At 44.1% G+C, this 19,740-nt stretch overlaps 2 protein-coding genes across 2 annotated transcripts in view; one reads left to right on the forward strand and one right to left on the reverse strand.

The window, feature by feature from the left end:
* Positions 1–12,017: 12,017 nt before the first annotated feature.
* anapc16 (anaphase promoting complex subunit 16) lies at positions 12,018–15,544 on the reverse strand. Its single transcript, XM_041836063.2, has 4 exons — positions 15,451–15,544; positions 14,970–15,116; positions 12,924–12,998; positions 12,018–12,654 (listed from the first exon to the last, which is right to left on the reverse strand). Exons 2-4 carry the CDS (start codon positions 15,109–15,111, stop codon positions 12,545–12,547), a joined length of 327 nt encoding a protein of 108 aa, XP_041691997.1. The 5' UTR covers positions 15,112–15,116; positions 15,451–15,544; the 3' UTR covers positions 12,018–12,544.
* An 83-nt stretch (positions 15,545–15,627) lies between these two features.
* The window catches only part of ascc1 (activating signal cointegrator 1 complex subunit 1), a 39,354-nt gene continuing 35,241 nt past the window's right edge, over positions 15,628–19,740 (forward strand). The window contains exons 1-4 of the mRNA XM_041836062.2: positions 15,628–15,867; positions 16,169–16,274; positions 18,398–18,495; positions 19,004–19,182. Of these exons, the coding sequence (XP_041691996.2) occupies positions 15,747–15,867; positions 16,169–16,274; positions 18,398–18,495; positions 19,004–19,182 (504 nt within the window). The 5' untranslated portion in view covers positions 15,628–15,746. The remainder of the gene's footprint in view (positions 15,868–16,168; positions 16,275–18,397; positions 18,496–19,003; positions 19,183–19,740) is intronic.

Consider the following 19,740-nt stretch of genomic DNA (forward strand, 5'->3'; position numbering starts at 1 on the left):
TACTTGCAATAAAGAACTGTCGAAAATGTTGTTTTGTCATCCCATGTCGCCCCACCCCCCTTCCAAAGCACAAGCAATAGGCATAGAAACTATTATCCAAAGACAAACAAAAGAGCCGCAGACAAATCCACACTTCTGGTTATAATATAGCTTGACTTTATATGTTTTTATGTTGCCTTTATATTATGTCAATTCATGAGTTGGTTATAGTAACAGTTCTTTATGTTATTCAGTGTACTCCAAGTATGATGCAATGTTACAATGTTATGCTCAGCTGCTGTTAAGAGTACATACTGTATATCGTAACTTTGCATCTTCCACTTCCCACAGGATAGAAGATTCTCTGTTACCATTTATATCGCAAGGAAGAGCATTTACAGGTATACTGATAATTTATCAACAAATCACATTATAAAAGTCAGACACATTGCTGAACTGTCTGTAATACCTTATCTGTTTAGATCATGTTGTTGATGTTATCACAAAAGGATAACATGATGACTAATGAGTGTGAGGAACTGTTTCAGGAAGTATGGTAATTGGGTTAGGACATTATCTTCATGTACTGAACAGCATGTTCTGAATGCAGGTAAACAAATTTGTTGGTTTTGTGTTTGGAGGATGCAGGGACACATTTTGCATAGTTCTGTGTTTATTTTATTGTCACACACACTGGATTAGGTGCAGTGAAAAGTGAAATGTGTTGTTTTACAGGGTCAGCCATAGTAGTATGATAGGTGCAGTGTAATGTGTTGTTTTACAGGGTCAGCCATAGTAGTATGATAGGTGCAGTGAAATGTGTTGTTTTACAGGGTCAGCCATAGTAGTATGATAGGTGCAGTGTAATGTGTTGTTTTACAGGGTCAGCCATAGTAGTATGATAGGTGCAGTGAAATGTGTTGTTTTACAGGGTCAGCAAGAGATGTATGATAGGTGCAGTGAAATGTGTTGTTTTACAGGGTCAGCCATAGTAGTATGATAGGTGCAGTGAAATGTGTTGTTTTACAGGGTCAGCAATAGTAGTACAGCACCCCTGACGCAAATGTGGGTTAAGTGCCTTGCTCAAGGGCACATCGACTGATTTTTCACCTTGTCGGCTCAGGTATTTGAACCAGCGACCTTTCGGTTACTGGACCAACGCTCTAACCGCTAGGCTACCTGCCATGTTGCATAGTACTGAGACTAGAGTCTCGTTTTCAGATGAGCCCTGCATAAATACATCAAACATATATACAATATACAAAATATGTTAAGAAAAACATAATTACTCTGAACTGACCAACGGGGACTAGAACATCTCATTTCAGAGAGCTCTGTGATTTGTTCCACATAAAGGGAGCAAACCCCCCCTAAAAGCAGCTTTACCCAACTGTGTGGAGACCGAAGGGGCCTCCAGTGTTATCCAAGCCTGTGAACGGGTTTGGTCATTTGTAAGTCTAAATGTAATTAATGACGATAGATACATAGGACTTTTCTGCATGAGTACTTTGTAAATAAACACAAGAGAATGTTGCTCTCTCCTTACATAGGAAGATGCCCAACCCACTTTTTGATACAAAACACCATGGTGAGTTCTAGAACCATCACCAGTAATAAAGCTAAGGGCACAATGGAAAACAGCATCTAGTGGTTTAGTCTATGCTGCTGAATGCCTATAGATAATATCCCCAGAATCTAAAATAGACATAAAAGTGTCCTGGACAATTTCCTTCCTATTAACAAGTCAGACATGTTTTGTAATAATAATAATAAGCCATTTAGCAGACGCTTTTCTCCAAAGAGACTTACAGTCATGTGTGCATACATTTTTACGTATGGGTGGTCTGTAAAAGACACCAACCTTGAACATCAACTTCTTCACCAGCTCAGTGACATGTTTTTTTAATAATTTTAATTACAGTTTGTCATCAAGGCAGATAACAAGATATTTGTTGGAAGGAACTCGTTCAATTTGTGTACCGTTCACACTAGTCATTACAAATTCATTAAAATAATCTGGGTTATGGGACCTAGAAAAAAAAGCATGCATTTGTAGTTCTTTTGCATTTAGCACTAACTTCAGATCCAGTAGTGAACTCTGCAGTGCTAGCACATCTGATTTCTGATTTGAAAAGGCTTGGCCAACTGATGGAGCAATGGAATACAACGCTATTGTCTGCATACAAATATTATTTATTTTTTATATTTTTTACAGCAGTATCAATGTTATTTATATAGATTGTAAACAGTAGTGGGCTGAGTATGTAACTCAAGGAACTCAGATTTGACCCCATCTACAGTGAGGGAAAAAAGTATTTGATCCCCTGCTGATTTTGTACGTTTGCCCACTGACAAAGACATGATCAGTCTATAATTTTAATGGTAGGTTTATTTGAACAGTGAGAGACAGAATAACAACGCATGTCAGAAATGTTATATATTGATTTGCATTTTAATGAGGGAAATAAGTATTTGACCCCTCTGCAAAACATGACTTAGTACTTGGTGGCAAAACCCTTGTTGGCAATCACAGAGGTCAGACGTTTCTTGTAGTTGGCCACCAGGTTTGCACACATCTCAGGAGGGATTCTGTTCCACCCCTCTTTGCAGATCTTCTCCAAGTCATTAAGGTTTCGAGGCTGACGTTTGGTAACTCTGACCTTCAGCTCCCTCCACAGATTTTCCATGGGATTAAGGTCTGGAGACTGGCTAGGCCACTACAGGACCTTAATGTGCTTCTTCTTGAGCCACTCCTTTGTTGCCTTGGCCGTGTGTTTTGGGTCATTGTCATGCTGGAATACCCATCCACGAACCATTTTCAATGCCCTGGCTGAGGGAAGGAGGTTCTCACCCAAGATTTGACGGTACATGGCCCTGTCCATCGTCCCTTTGATGCGGTGAAGTTGTCCTGTCCCCTTAGCAGAAAAAACCCCCCAAAGCATAATGTTTCCACCTCCATGTTTGACGGTGGGGATGGTGTTCTTGGGGTCTTAGGCAGCATTCCTCCACCTCCAAACACGGCGAGTTGAGTTGATGCCAAAGAGCTCCATTTTGGTCTCATCTGACCACAACACTTTCACCCAGTTCTCCTCTGAATCATTCAGATGTTATATAATAATAATATAATATGCCATTTAGCAGACGCTTTTATCCTGACTTACAGTCATGTGTGCATACATTTTTGCGTATGGGTGGTCCCGGGGATCGAACCCACTACCCTGGCGTTACAAGCGCCATGCTCTACCAATTGAGCTACAGAGCACCACGATGTTCATTGGCAAACTTCAGACGGGCCTGTATATGTGCTTTCTTGAGCAGGGGGACCTTGCGGGCTCTGCAGGATTTCAGTCCTTCATGGCGTAGTGTGTTACCAATTGTTTTCTTGGTGACTATGGTCCCAGCTGCCTTGAGATCATTGACAAGATCCTCCCGTGTAGTTCTGGGCTGATTCCTCACCGTTCTCATGATCATTGCAACTCCACAAGGTGAGATCTTGCATGGAGCCCCAGGCCGAGGGAATTATTCCATTTGCGAATAATCACACCAACTGTTGTCACCTTCTCACCAAGCTGCTTGGCGATGGTCTTGTAACCCATTCCAGCCTTGTGTAGGTCTACAATCTTGTCCCTGACATCCTTGGAGAGCTCTTTGGTCTTGGCCATGGTGGAGAGTTTGGAATCTGATTGATTGATTGCTTCTGTGGACAGGTGTCTTTTATACAGGTAACAAGCTGAGATTAGGAGCACTCCCTTTAAGAGTGTGCTCCTAATCTCAGCTCGTTACCTGTATAAAAGACACCTGGGAGCCAGAAATCTTTCTGATTGAGAGGGGGTCAAATACTTATTTCCCTCATTAAAATGCAAATCAATTTCAAAAAATTTTGACATGCGTTTTTCTGGATTTTGTTGTTGTTATTCTGTCTCTCACTGTTCAAATAAACCTACCATTAAAATTATAGAATGATCATTTCTTTGTCAGTGGGCAAACGTACAAAATCAGCAGGGGATCAAATACTTTTTTCCCCTCACTGTACCCTGATGGCCTGAGCTCTGTCATTGAGATAATTATGAAGTCATTGGCAAGCATCAGTACCCAACCCTATCGAGGACAGCTTATCCAACAGAATAACATGGTCTACAGCATCAGTACCCAACCCTATCTAGGACAGCTTATCCAACAGAATAACATGGTCTACAGTACCAGTACCCAACCCTAACCCTAACCCTATCGGTCTACAGTACCAGTACCCAACCCTAACCCTAACCCTAACCCTATCGGTCTACAGTACCAGTACCCAACCCTAACCCTAACCCTATCGGTCTACAGTACCAGTACCCAACCCTAACCCTAACCCTATCGGTCTACAGTATCAGTACCCAACCCTAACCCTAACCCTATCGGTCTACAGTACCAGTACCCAACCCTAGCCCTAACCCTATCGGTCTACAGTACCAGTACCCAACCCTAGCCCTAACCCTATCGGTCTACAGTACCAGTACCCAACCCTAACCCTAACCCTATCGGTCTACAGTACCAGTACCCAACCCTAACCCTAACCCTATCGGTCTACAGTACCAGTACCCAACCCTAACCCTAACCCTAACCCTATCGGTCTACAGTACCAGTACCCAACCCTAGCCCTAACCCTATCGGTCTACAGTACCAGTACCCAACCCTAGCCCTAACCCTATCGGTCTACAGTACCAGTACCCAACCCTAACCCTAACCCTATCGGTCTACAGTACCAGTACCCAACCCTAACCCTAACCCTATCGGTCTACAGTACCAGTACCCAACCCTAGCCCTAACCCTATCGGTCTACAGTACCAGTACCCAACCCTAGCCCTAACCCTATCGGTCTACAGTACCAGTACCCAACCCTAACCCTAACGGTCTACAGTACCAGTACCCAACCCTAGCCCTAACCCTATCGGTCTACAGTATCAGTACCCAACCCTAACCCTATCGGTCTACAGTACCAGTACCCAACCCTAGCCCTATCGGTCTACAGTACCAGTACCCAACCCTAACCCTAACCCTATCGGTCTACAGTACCAGTACCCAACCCTAACCCTAACCCTATCGGTCTACAGTACCAGTACCCAACCCTAACCCTAACCCTATCGGTCTACAGTACCAGTACCCAACCCTAACCCTAACCCTATCGGTCTACAGTATCAGTACCCAACCCTAACCCTAACCCTATCGGTCTACAGTACCAGTACCCAACCCCAACCCTAACCCTATCGGTCTACAGTACCAGTACCCAACCCTAACCCTAACCCTATCGGTCTACAGTACCAGTACCCAACCCTAACCCTAACCCTATCGGTCTACAGTACCAGTACCCAACCCTAACCCCTAACCCTATCGGTCTACAGTACCAGTACCCAACCCTAACCCTAACCCTATCGGTCTACAGTATCAGTACCCAACCCTAACCCTAACCCTATCGGTCTACAGTACCAGTACCCAACCCTAACCCTAACCCTATCGGTCTACAGTACCAGTACCCAACCCTAACCCTATCGGTCTACAGTACCAGTACCCAACCCTAACCCTAACCCTATCGGTCTACAGTACCAGTACCCAACCCTAACCCTAACCCTATCGGTCTACAGTACCAGTACCCAACCCTAACCCTAACCCTATCGGTCTACAGTACCAGTACCCAACCCTAACCCTAACCCTATCGGTCTACAGTACCAGTACCCAACCCTAACCCTAACCCTATCGGTCTACAGTATCAAAAGCTTTTGACAAGTCTACAAACATGGCTGCACAATTCTTTCTATCAAACAAGACAACTGCAATTAAATTTACAACAAGCATAGCACCACTATGGCTACCATCTAAACCCCATTAGGCCTTAGTCATATGTTTCAAGTACTTCTGACATCCTCCACATTTACACTATACATGCTACTTGAAAACAAAGTATGAAAAATCATAAACTATTGGACTGACAAATAGACCTACTGATTAGTAACTAACTTAACTTGTGTTTCATCAGCTCAGTAAAGTAACTTTCTATTGTTCCAAAAATTGGCAAAATATAGTGATTGGCTGGTAAACTACTCTGTTCCGTATCAGGCCTTACTGCTGGTTGGAGAACACATTCTCTACCAGGCTTTTGTGGTCTGCTGGAGAGAGACAAAAACAACGTTTTTGGATGGCAGCCAGCTATCACATATGCAGTGTAACAACACATGAGGAGAGATGGACGGACTGTACTAGTCAAGGAGATTGAACTGCTAGACAACACACGTGCAGCAAGGCACACAATCTGCTGTCATAAAATGATTGAAGGCTACACCTTCAACACCCTTTGTCTCTATCTGATCAGGCATGTAGATAGGCTACCGAAATCAGTAGAGGCAAGTTGATTGTTTGAAATAACTTTTATGATATGATTTCATGATTGTGATGTTCAATATTGACTTTGTAAAATACAAATCTACTGACTTACACAAAAGAGTCACAAAGTGTAAAGAAACAGGAGCTTGGTTAAAAACAAGTTTTAACTGGACTAACTTTAGGACCCAGAGGTGTTCCTCTCGGTTAGTTACACCCTTTTATGAAAAAAAAGATGAAGAAAAAACCCAGTCTGTTAACTAGGACAGTACATTCTGTACAGTCAACCAACCACTGAGCTTCCCCACTGCTCATTCAACTGGAAAACATTCATTCATTGGTGGAGTCACAAAGTACCGCACATTTCCTGACTTTAGATTAAAAAAGACCAGGGTCAAAGAGACTGGATCTCTGCCAAGGCCACGCTCAGTAGGCAAACATTGTGGAGGAACATTGCAGATAGAAACGCCATTAGAATAGAGCTGACATTTTAAGATTCTCTATTCTACTGGACAATACAGACAACATATATGTTCGACAATACCTTTCTATCTGAATATCCTGTAACGTTGCACCCTTCTGATCAGACCCCTAGTAAACAATAGTCTGTCCCTGGACTGTACTGACCAGATCCCTGGTAAACAATAGTCTGTCCCTGGACTGTACAGACCAGATCCCTGGTAAACAATAGTCTGTCCCTGGACTGTACTGACCAGATCCCTGGTAAACAATAGTCTGTCCCTGGACTGTACTTACAAGACCCCTGGTAAACAATAGTCTGTCCCTGGACTGTACAGACCAGATCCCTGGTAAACAATAGTCTGTCCCTGGACTGTACAGACCAGATCCCTGGTAAACAATAGTCTGTCCCTGGACTGTACAGACCAGATCCCTGGTAAACAATAGTCTGTCCCTGGACTGTACTGACCAGATCCCTGGTAAACAATAGTCTGTCCCTGGACTGTACTGACCAGATCCCTGGTAAACAATAGTCTGTCCCTGGACTGTACAGACCAGATCCCTGGTAAACAATAGTCTGTCCCTGGACTGTACAGACCAGATCCCTGGTAAACAATAGTCTGTCCCTGGACTGTACAGACCAGATCCCTGGTAAACAATAGTCTGTCCCTGGACTGTACAGACCAGATCCCTGGTAAACAATAGTCTGTCCCTGGACTGTACAGACCAGATCCCTGGTAAACAATAGTCTGTCCTTGGACTCTACTCGACAAGGCAAAGAGGAGAAACTGAAAGAAAATAAAGTGCAGGCACACAATGCACTTAAATATAAATCTGCATAATATACTGTATCCATGCATAATATATCCCTTAATAATAGATCATAGCACAGGGATGTAAGAGGCTGCCGAGCTAAACAACTACAGCCACGGTAGTTTAGACAGAACATCTACCCCCCTGGTAATGTAGACAGAACATCTACCCCCCTGGTAATGTAGACAGAACAACTACAGCCATGGTAGTTTAGACAGAACATCTACCCCCCTGGTAATGTAGACAGAACATCTACCCCCCTGGTAATGTAGACAGAACAACTACAGCCCTGGTAATGTAGACAGAACAACTACAGCCATGGTAGTGTAGACAGAACATCTACCCCCCTGGTAATGTAGACAGAACATCTACCCCCCTGGTAATGTAGACAGAACAACTACAGCCATGGTAGTTTAGACAGAACATCTACCCCCTGGTAATGTAGACAGAACATCTACCCCCCTGGTAATGTAGACAGAACAACTACAGCCATGGTAGTTTAGACAGAACATCTACCCCCCTGGTAATGTAGACAGAACATCTACCCCCCTGGTAATGTAGACAGAACAACTACAGCCATGGTAGTTTAGACAGAACATCTACCCCCCTGGTAATGTAGACAGAACATCTACCCCCCTGGTAATGTAGACAGAACATCTACACCCCTGGTAATGTAGACAGAACATCTACCCCCCTGGTAATGTAGACAGAACATCTACACCCCTGGTAATGTAGACAGAACATCTACCCCCCTGGTAATGTAGACAGAACAACTACAGCCCTGGTAGTTTAGACAGAACATCTACCCCCCTGGTAATGTAGACAGAACATCTACACCCCTGGTAATGTAGACAGAACAACTACAGCCATGGTAGTTTAGACAGAACATCTACCCCCCTGGTAATGTAGACAGAACATCTACACCCCTGGTAATGTAGACAGAACAACTACAGCCATGGTAGTTTAGACAGAACATCTACCCCCCTGGTAATGTAGACAGAACATTTACACCCCTGGTAATGTAGACAGAACTACTACAGCCCTGGTAGTTTAGACAGAACATCTACCCCCCTGGTAATGTAGACAGAACATCTACACCCCTGGTAATGTAGACAGAACAACTACAGCCATGGTAGTTTAGACAGAACATCTACCCCCCTGGTAATGTAGACAGAACATCTACACCCCTGGTAATGTAGACAGAACAACTACAGCCATGGTAGTTTAGACAGAACATCTACACCCCTGGTAATGTAGACAGAACATCTACCCCCCTGGTAATGTAGACATAACATCTACCCCTCTGGTAATCTACAGTCGTGGTCAAAAGTTTTGAGAATGACACAAGTATTGGTCTTCACAAAGTTCGCTGCTTCAGTGTTATGAGATATTTTTGTCAGCTGTTACTATGGTATACTGAAGTATAATTACAAGCATTCCATAAGTGTCAAAGGCTTTTATTGACAATTACATGAAGTTTATGCAAAGAGTCAATATTTGCAGTGTTGACCCTTCTTTTTCAAGACCTCTGCAATCCGCCCTGGCATGCTGTCAATTAACTTCTGGGCCACATCCTGACTGATGGCAGCCCATTCTTGCATATTCAATGCTTGGAGTTTGTTAGAATTTGTGGGTTTTTGTTTGTCCACCCGCCTCTTGAGGATCAACCACAAGTTCTCAATGGGATTAAGGTCTGGGGAGTTTCCTGGCCATGGACCCAAAATGTTGATGTTTTGTTCCCCGAGCCACTTAGTTATCACCTTTGCCTTATGGCAAGGTGCTCCATCATTTTTTTTATTTTTTTATTTCACCTTTATTTAACCAGGTAAGCCAGTTGAGAACAGGTTCTCATTTACAACTGCGACCTGGCCAAGACAAAGCAAAGTAGTGCAACAAAAACAACAACAACACAGAGTTACATATGGGGTAAAAAAAAACATAAAGTCAGAAATACAACAGAAAATATATATACAGTGTGTGCAAATGTAGCAAGTTATGGAGGTAAGGCAATAAATAGGCTATAGTGCAGAATAGCTGTGCTGGAAAAGGCATTGGTCGTCACCAAACTGTTCTTGGATGGTTGAGAGAAGTTGCTCTCGGAGGATGTGTTGGTACCATTCTTTATTCATGGCTGTGTTCTTAGGCAAAATTGTGAGTGAGCCCACTCCCTTGGCTGAGAAGCAACCCCACACATGAATGGTCTCAGGATGCTTTACTGTTGGCATGACACAGGACTGATGGTAGCGCTCACCTTGTTTTCTCCGGACAAGGTGTTTTCCGGATGCCCCAAACAATCGGAAAGGGGATTCATCAGAGAAAATGACTTTACCCCAGTCCTCAGCGGTCCAATCCCTGTACCTTTTGCAGAATATCAGTCTGTCCCTGATGTTTTTCCTGGAGAGAAGTGGCTTCTTTGCTGACCTTCTTGACACCAGGCCATCCTCCAAAAGTCTTTGCCTCACTGTGCGTGCAGATGCACTCACACCTGCCTGCTGCCATTCCTGAGCAAGCTCTGCACTGGTGGTGCCCCGATCCCACAGCTGAATCAACTTTAGGAGACGGTCCTGGCGCTTGCTGGACTTTCTTGGGCGCCCTGACGCCTTCTACACAACAATTGAACCTCTCTCCTTGAAGTTCTTGATGATCCGATAAATGGTTGATTTAGGTGCAATAATAATAATAATATGCCATTTAGCAGACGCTTTTATCAAAAGCGACTTACAGTCATGCGTGCATACATTTTTGTGTATGGGTGGTCCCGGGGATCGAACCCACTACCTTGGCGTTACAAGCGCCGTGCTCTACCAGCTGAGCTACAGAGGACCACAATCTTACTAGCAGAAATATCGTTGCCTGTGAAGCCCTTTTTGTGCAAAGCAATGATGACAGCACGTGTTTCCTCCTTTTAAAGCTTCCAGTCTGCTTTTCTAACTCAATCAGCATAACAGAGTGATCTACAGCCTTGTCCTCGTCAACAGTCTCACCTGTGTTAACGAGAGAACCACTGACATGATGGCAGCTGGTCCTTTTGTGGCAGGGCTGAAATGCAGTGGAAATGTTTTTTTGGGATTAAGTTCATTTTCATGGCAAAGAGGGACTTTGCAATTAATTGCAATTCATCTGATCACTCTTCATGACATTCTGGAGTATATGCAAATTGCCATCATCAAAACTGAGGCAGCAGACTTTGTGAAAATTTATATTTGTGTTATTCTCAAAACTTTTGACCACGACTGTAGACAGAACATCTACAGCCCCGGTAGTCTAGACAGAACATCTACAGCCCCGGTAGTGTAGACAGAACATCTACAGCCCCGGTAGTGTAGACAGAACATCTACAGCCCCGGTAGTGTAGACAGAACATCTACAGCCCCGGTAGTGTAGACAGAACATCTACAGCCCCGGTAGTGTAGACAGAACATCTACAGCCCCGGTAGTGTAGACAGAACATCTACAGCCCCGGTAGTGTAGACAGAACATCTACAGCCCCGGTAGTCTAGACAGAACATCTACAGCCCCGGTAGTGTAGACAGAACATCTACATCCCCGGTAGTCTAGACAGAACATCTACAGCCCCGGTAGTGTAGACAGAACATCTACAGCCCCGGTAGTGTAGACAGAACATCTACATCCCCGGTAGTCTAGACAGAACATCTACAGCCCCGGTAGTGTAGACAGAACATCTACAGCCCCGGTAGTGTAGACAGAACATCTACAGCCTGGTAGTCTAGACAGAACATCTACAGCCCCGGTAGTCTAGACAGAACATCTACAGCCCCGGGACTGTAGACAGAACATCTACAGCCCCGGTAGTCTAGACAGAACATCTACAGCCCCGGTAGTGTAGACAGAACATCTACAGCCCCGGTAGTGTAGACAGAACATCTACAGCCCCGGTAGTGTAGACAGAACATCTACAGCCTGGTAGTGTAGATAGCCACTGACCCAAGAATGGTGGTGATTTTAATTAACAAAACCTATTTGTTCTTTCCCCTGTCTTTTGGTGACTGACTGACTGACTGACTGATGTTATTGTGTGTGTGTGTGTGTGTGTGTGTGTGTGTATGTGTGTGTGTGTGAATGTGTGTATGTGTGTGTGTGTGAATGTGTGTATGTGTGTGTGTGTGTGTGTGTGTGTGCTTATTGAGAGCAGCTGTGAGGGCATAGACCCATTGATATACTAGTACTGTCATTCAGAACATCAGCCTGTTCACACTTTAGAGTGTGTGTGGAATATCAACCCTTGGCTGTTGCTGCAGGATGTTACTGGGTCGCCCTGGATTCCCATTGACCGTGGTATTTACAGTGGAGTAATACAATTAGCCTGGTTCTATTGTTTTCAACTGGGTGATAAATAATCCATTGCAATAATTGCATTACAGGCTATAAATGGTAAATAACTTCAATACAAATGATTATGTATATTTTAATTTAAATATTTAATAAATGGTAACCCAAGTACAAAGTAAGTACGTCATGCTTTCATTTTAATACATACAAAGATGATTCCATCTTAAAATCATTAATTTTCCCACTATGGCATGATTAATTACTCAATGAATAATGAATAGCTGTGATAAAGGTTTTTAGGTCACAACATTGGCTAGCTCTGGTCCAGTGCCAGCACTAACCACGACCTGGACCAGAGCTAAACATTGGCTAGCTCTGGTCCAGTGCCAGCACTAACCACGACCTGGACCAGAGCTAAACATTGGCCAGCTCTGGTCCAGTGCTAGCACTAACCACGACCTGGACCAGAGCTAAACATTGGCCAATTTCTAATGTAACAGAGAATGCCAGGCAGGAACATCCTTCCCTGTGAGAATGACAAATAAATGACAATAAACAAATGTGTTGGAAATAAAGTAGTCTTCTGCAGCCAATACGTTCCTCCAGTGGTAACTAGCTAGTGGCTACTGAGCAGGTCTTTATTTAAACTTTAAGACGGAGTAAATCCCAAAAGCTGTTCGATTGGTTTGTAACGCCACTCATCTGCTTCCAGCTCTTCAACCAAACTGGCCAGTTTCTCCATTCTAGATACCTGTTGATCTAAAAACAAAATCAGTGAAATATGCTGTTATATCAAGTATTGCGTATTTTGTATCCCTTACCAGAGTACATTTCCCTAAACAACAAATGCATCCCAAATAGCACCCTATTCCCTATACAGTGGACTACTTTTGACCAGGCCCATAGGGCGCTGGTCGAATGTAGTTCACTATATATAGGGAATAGGGTGCTATTTGGGACACACAGCCGTAGGTATTTTTCAAAAGACAATTGCAATAAAATAATTGAATTAAGAGAGATGGACTTACCATGCTTCACCTGTTTCAGTGTTGATGCCACCTGGTAGCTGAATACAGACTCACACAGAAATCTGTCTGAGCCATCTGAAGACACAGAGTCCATGTTCAATATCACATCAACTACTGTTACGCTTTCATGAACTATCACATTTACAAAATGCTGTAGTAGTAGTCAACACAAGTTAGCCCTTAAATAGGCTAAAGAAGAAGAACAGAAATGTGTCTTTTTACTCACACACGATCTATAAACTATTAGGCTATAGATCTATTATATAATGTATTGTGGTACCGACTATTTAATACCTAATCCGCCGGGCGTAATTACTGAGTAAGTACAGGAGTTAGCTAAAACATGATTTAACTCCTGACATAATGCCAACATGTGCCACCATTCAGTTTCTAGGATTGAAAAGTTTAAAACTGGAAACAAAGACTACCCCAGATAATCAACTAGAACACAAAATGGCACCTTATTTCCTAGATAGGGCACTACTGTTGACCATGGCCATATGATATCAGGGCCCTATGTGGGGCTAGGTTCTCCAACTGGCGGCCCACGGACCAAATTTGGCCCGCAGGTGATTTTATTATTTGGTGAATTTTCATTGATGGCCAAAAGACTAAAAACACCAGGAAATCAGCTGCAGGTGAATTTTGTTCTGTTAAAGTATTCTTATGCATAAATTAGAGACACATCTGATCATATACAGTATAAATGTAAGCAAGGTTTGAAATGTTTTAGTCAAATATTATATCTGTTTGGGCTTCTTGCGGTCAATTTGCAGTCTTACAAATGATTTGTAATTATATTCAGGCTCCCCCCCGACCTTCCACTCAAGTAAAAACAAAAATCGTCCCCCGTCTGAAATCTAGTTGACGATCCCTGGTGTAGGGAACAGGGTGCCATTAGGGACAGGGCCCCCAAAACAAAGAGGAGTAGAACCCCAACCCTGGCCACCAGCTTCACTGCTGTCCCACTTAGATCTCTGAACACATTTTTACATTTTATATTTTTAGTCATTTAGCAGACGCTCTTATCCAGAGCGACTTACAGGAGCAATTAGGGTTAAGTGCCTTGCTCAAGGGCACATCAACAGATTTTTCACCTAGTCGGCTCGGGGATTAGAACCAGCGACCTTTCGGTTACTGGCACAACGCTCTTAACCACTAAGCTACCTGCCGCCCCAGTGCTTTCCAGCACAACGATCCAAACTAACACATTAATTAGTACAGCGTGTTTGATTTGGGGTCTATGAGGTAACAAAGGAGGGGCACCCTATCCCAACATAGCGTACTACTTTGGCCCATAAGGCTCTGGTCAAAAGTAGTGCACAACGCAGGAAATAGGGTGTCATTTGGTACGCACAAAGCAGGGGCAAGGAGCCAGATGGCCCTTTGGGTTCAAACAAACAGATCCTCTTGTGTGATGTGACAAACTGGTGCTGGGTGTTGTGGGCTGACCCATTGGCAGAGCACTGACTACTTGCTGGTACCCACGCACGTCCTGTTGGATGAAGATCCAACTATGATTCAAAGGATCACTAACTACATTTGACTTGAAGCCAGATTGAGTGGGGCACACTGGCAATGCTTGTTGGGGCAGAGCATTGCCTGTCGTTGTTAGAAGCGCACGTCCTGCTGGAGGAAGATCCAACTATGACGCATGGTAGCTAGGTTTTTAAGGGAACAGTGAAAAAGTTCCAGGGACACATTGTTTATCTTCTGGGTAAAATTGGGACAAGCTACACTTGACTTGAAGCCAGATAGAATAGTTGTAAGAGAAGTGTGGCTAGGCAGACGTACAGAAGGGGCTTGTATTAAAGAACCACATACATGTACATTAGCTAACCAGACAGACAGAAGCATGAATCTAGCTGAAACACACAGCATCACTGTGTATGGGATATGAGCAGAATACTATTGTAATCAGAGCCAAGAACACGTTCAGAATGTTGCAGGTAGAATGTACAGAACAGACAAGGTTTTCTACAATTCCAAAGAATCCTCATCAACGTTCTGTCTCTTGCAACGTTCTGAACCAATATAAAAGCCTACCTTCCATCATCTCCCCGGCTCCTTTGGGATAAGTGTAGAGGACCTTACGCGGGGGGATGAGTTCTGAAGCGCTGAATCCAGAGCCAGTCACGGAGCTCCCACTAACCCCTCCGGCAGAGGAGGATGAGGAGGAGGCTGCCATTCCAACTGAGGAAGAGGAACATAACGACAAATCATGATCACCAAGTTCAGAGTCGTGTATTGCGGATAAATACAGTCCCAAATGAGTAGCAATATTTCTTCAAATTAAATGTAGCTTGCTGTGCAGCATTAGCACAGATAGAACAAGTTATACAAATCTTTAGCAATACATTAGCATGGCTAGCTAGCTAACGTTGGCTAACAACACAAGGCTAACAACGTTATGTATTATAAACTGACAAAGGTAGCTAGCTACATGAAGCATAGCGCATTTAATACTAATGCAAACTTTCCGCATAATAAATCAGACATAAGATTATTATTGAAGTGCTAAACCTACCACTGGTGATGGAGAGGACAGCAGGCTCACTTTTGTTTCTGTTTCTGGTTAGCTATCCCAACAATAACCCCGCTTTACGGTTAGGCGATATATAAATAAAATGTTGATATTGGCGCATCGTTAACTTGTTGACTGTCTATCCCTGCTGTTTAGAGATCAGCGACTACGGAATCAGCTGGTCACTTTACTTCAAACTGCCGTATGTCGCAAAACAGCCTAAGCGCCTACACGTAGCTGACAGCTACTATTCACTACAGTTTATATCGTTTTATTTACTATTCAAGGTAACTGCTACAATGGAAATCTTACGTCCATCATTGATCAACATAAGTGGAAGAATATACAGAAGAAATACCATCAAAGAAGACCAGTATGAAGAGGCGGAAGAGGAGGACTCTTCCTACGTGGGACCACCAGGTAGCTAGGTCCTCAGTGCTAGCCATTATACCTCAGTGGTGCTAGCTCCTTACAACCCCAGCCAACTATAGCTAGCTAGCTAGATAAGAAAGATAGCTACAATACTGTACTACCAGATCATTGACTTTATTCTACTGAGACCTAGATAGCTATAGCTGACCAATTGACCACCACAATGTGTTGTGGGGATGCTTGTCTCCTCTAAATGTAGCTATCTCCTATCTCATTTGTCCCTGCACCTACAATGGAATGCCAAAATCTTCTTGCCAATCTCACAAATACATTTTGTTGTTTCGATTAGCAAGTGAACAGTTTGAGGAAGAACAGGAGTTCTGTGACAGCCACGCCATAGAACAGACTGACAAAGGTTTCCGCTGTGCCATTGATGTCCCAAGTGTTCTTTACAAGTGAGTTACTAACACCATGTAGGCTATGCGTCCTAAATGGTACCCCTATTCACTATATAGTGCACTACTTTTGACCAGAGCCCTATGGGAATATGGTGCCATTTGGGACTCACCTCATGAGTCGATGACTGCATTACTCTCTCGTCTCTAACATGTGGGCTCAACATTTCCCAACTGTCCCATTACAGGTCAGAATGTTGAATAAGCTTCATTTGGACTTACTTTACCTGTTGTCCACGTGGAAGTGTTTTTAGCCTGACTTTCAGTACGCTGGTCTGTATATGGTTCTGTCGGTTTGTAGTTTCGATACTGACTCAATTCGCATGCAACGTAAACACTTTGCACAATATGTAAACAATGGCCAAGCGTATCCGAACCACAGACCGAACGTTGCCGATGTTTTGTTGTTGTTGTAGTAAGACGCAAGCACTTCCAGCTGATTGCGAGGAAATGTGGTTCGGTTGACAATGTTTGGGTATGTTCGGCTACGTGCAATGCGTCAGGAGATTGAAAATACATACACACTTTGCCCGGGCTCATTTCACATACACTATATCTACAACAGTATGTGAACACCCCTTCAAATTAGTGGATTCGGCTATTTCAGCCACACCCGTTGCTGACAGGTGTATATAATTGAGCACACCGTCATGCAATCTCCATAGACAAACATTGGCAGTAGAATGGCCCGTACTGAAGAGCTCAGTGACTTTCAACGTGGCACCATCATAGGATGCCACCTTTCCAAGAAGTCAGTTCATCAAAGTACTGCCCTGCTAGAGCTGCCCCGGTCAACTGTAAGTGCTGTTATTGTGAAGTGGAAACGTCTAGGAGCAACAACGGCTCAGCCGCGAAGTGGTAGGCCACACAAGCTCACAGAACGGGACCACTGAGGTGCGTATCACGTAAAAATCGTCTGTCCTCGGTTGCAACACTCACTAGTTCCAAACTGACTCTGGAAGCAACATCAGCACAAGAACTGTTCGTCGGGAGCTTCATGAAATGGGTTTCCATGGCCGAGCAGCAACACACAAGCCTAAGATCACTATGGGCAATGCCAAGCGTCGGCTGGAGTGGTGTAAAACTCGCCGCCATTGGACTCTGGAGCAGTGGAAACTCGTTCTCTGGAGTGAGGAATCACGCTTCACCATCTGGCAGTCCGATGGACTAATCAGGGTTTGGCGAAAGCCAGGAGAACGCTACCTGCCCGAATGCATAGTGCCAACTGTAAAGTTTGGTGGAGGAGGAGGAATAATGGTCTGGGGCTGTTTTTCATGGTTCGGGCTAGGCCCCTTGGTTCCAGTGAAGGGAAATCTTAACGCTACAGCATACAATGACATTCTAGACGATTCTGTGCTTCCAACTTTGTGGCAACAGTTTGGGGTAGGCCCTTTTCTGTTTCAGCATGACAATGCCCCCGTGCACAAAGCGAGGTCCATACAGAAATGCTTTGTCGAGATCGGTGTGGAAGAACTTGGCTGGCCTGCACAGTGCCCTGACCTCAACCCCATTGAACACCTTTGGGATGAATTGGAACACCGACTGCGAGCCTTGGTCTAATCGCCCAACATCAGTGCCCGACCTCACTAATGCTCTTGTGACTGAATGGAAGCAAGTCCCCTGCAGCAATGTTCCAACATCTAGTGGAAAGCCTTCCCAGAAGAGTGGAGGCTGGTATAGCAGCAAAGGGGGGGGGACCAACTCCATATTAATGCCCATGATTTTGGAATGAGATGTTCGACGAGCAGGTGTCCACATACGTTTGGCCATGCAGTGTACCAGGAATACAAGCTGACAGAGCCATACAGACCAGCGGCCCAAACAGTTGGGTTAATAATACTTTCCTGTGGGAATTCTATCTCCACTTCCTATCGTCAAAAGGACCAACAGCACGGACAACCGGTAAAGTACATTTACATATCATCGTATTCAACATTCTGGCTTGTAGAGACTTCTTTCAGACTGAATATCCATGGGGTAACCATGGTAACATTCTGATGTATTAGGTGTGTGTGTGTGTGTGTGTGTTATTATGGTCAGTAGGCCCTATGTGTACATCTTCAACTGAAATCAAGGTTAAGACCCAAGGTGTACTAACCAGAGAAGTGTGTTGTTGTTAACAGATACATCATCGGAAGGAAAGGAGAGACCCGTAGAAGGCTAGAGTCAGACACAAAGACATCCATCAACATTCCAAAACAAGGAGTGGAAGGGCAGATCGGTGAGTGGCCTTTTTATTAGCGGAGAGACCAGTAGCTCTGGTCCAGGGCTTGAGCCTTATTCAGCCTTCTTGAAGAAGGCTCAAGCCGCACGTAACGCCCTGGACCAGAGCTAGGAGACCAGCCCAAACCAGAGGTCCATAGTACGGATAATGGTGCAACACTGTAGCCTGGTCCAATATTGTGACTGTTTGTCCTGTCTCACCAACTCCTATGGTCAGAATAACAAGACAATGACTATTGGAGTTGGCTATGCAAGCACAAACAGATCTGGGACCAGTCTAGCAAAACTCTCCTTTCTCTACCTCTGGTGGTTTCAGTGATTTGCTGTCAACTCATATTAATGAGTTTAGTGATAAAAGTGAGCCAAGAACGTGTGTCCTGCAACCACTCCAAACTCAAGACTGAAGCATTATCCATGAACCTCTTCTCCCAAGGGCTAGAATAATGGGATATCAAAATAAAAGTCTCACATTACAATCACACAATAACGGTCTCACATTGTGCTAGTGATCACTGGCTCCCAGAAGGCCGCGGTGTCCTCTGCCGTGACTCGTGTCGAGCTCCTGGTGGAGAGCTTTCGCAGGAAGCAACCGTTCACCCACTTCCTGTCGTTCGCTCTGAACCACCCTCAAGTTCAGGACGGATTCCTGAGGTTTAAAGAGGAGGTGTTGGAGCAGTGTTCTCAGGTAAGGAAGAGTGTGTGTGTGTGTGTGTGTGTGTGCGTGTGCGCAAAACGGACCTAAGATCAGTGTCTAGGGGCAACTTCACCCTACAGCATTTCTCTGTGCGGTCAGTTCAAATACACCTTATGGAACAGCGGGGACTGTGAAGCAACACAAACATAGACACATGCCTACAAACACACGATAACATACACACTATACACACTATACACACTACACACACTACACACACTATACACACTACACACACTACACACACTACACACACTACACACACTACACACACTACACACACTATACACACTACACACACTACACACACTACACACACTACACACACTACACACACTACACACACTACACACACTACACACACTACACACACTACACACACTACACACACTATACACACTACACACACTATACACACTACACACACTACACACACTACACACACTACACACACTATACACACTACACACACTACACACACTATACACACTACACACACTATACACACTACACACACTACACACACTACACACACTATACACACTACAC

The sequence above is a fragment of the Coregonus clupeaformis genome, chromosome 31 (genome assembly GCF_020615455.1).
Source record: "Coregonus clupeaformis isolate EN_2021a chromosome 31, ASM2061545v1, whole genome shotgun sequence".
Taxonomy (NCBI): domain Eukaryota; kingdom Metazoa; phylum Chordata; class Actinopteri; order Salmoniformes; family Salmonidae; genus Coregonus; species Coregonus clupeaformis.

Excerpts from the sequence above, each read along its gene's own strand:
- anapc16 (XM_041836063.2), bottom strand. The coding sequence starts at position 15,111 with ATGGCAGCCTCCTCCTCATCCTCCTCTGCCGGAGGGGTTAGTGGGAGC. Across the intron at positions 12,999-14,969 it reads AGCCGGGGAGATGATGGAAG|ATGGCTCAGACAGATTTCTG; the intron begins GTAGGCTTTTAT and ends CTGTGTCTTCAG. Across the intron at positions 12,655-12,923 it reads ACTGAAACAGGTGAAGCATG|ATCAACAGGTATCTAGAATG; the intron begins GTAAGTCCATCT and ends TTTTGTTTTTAG.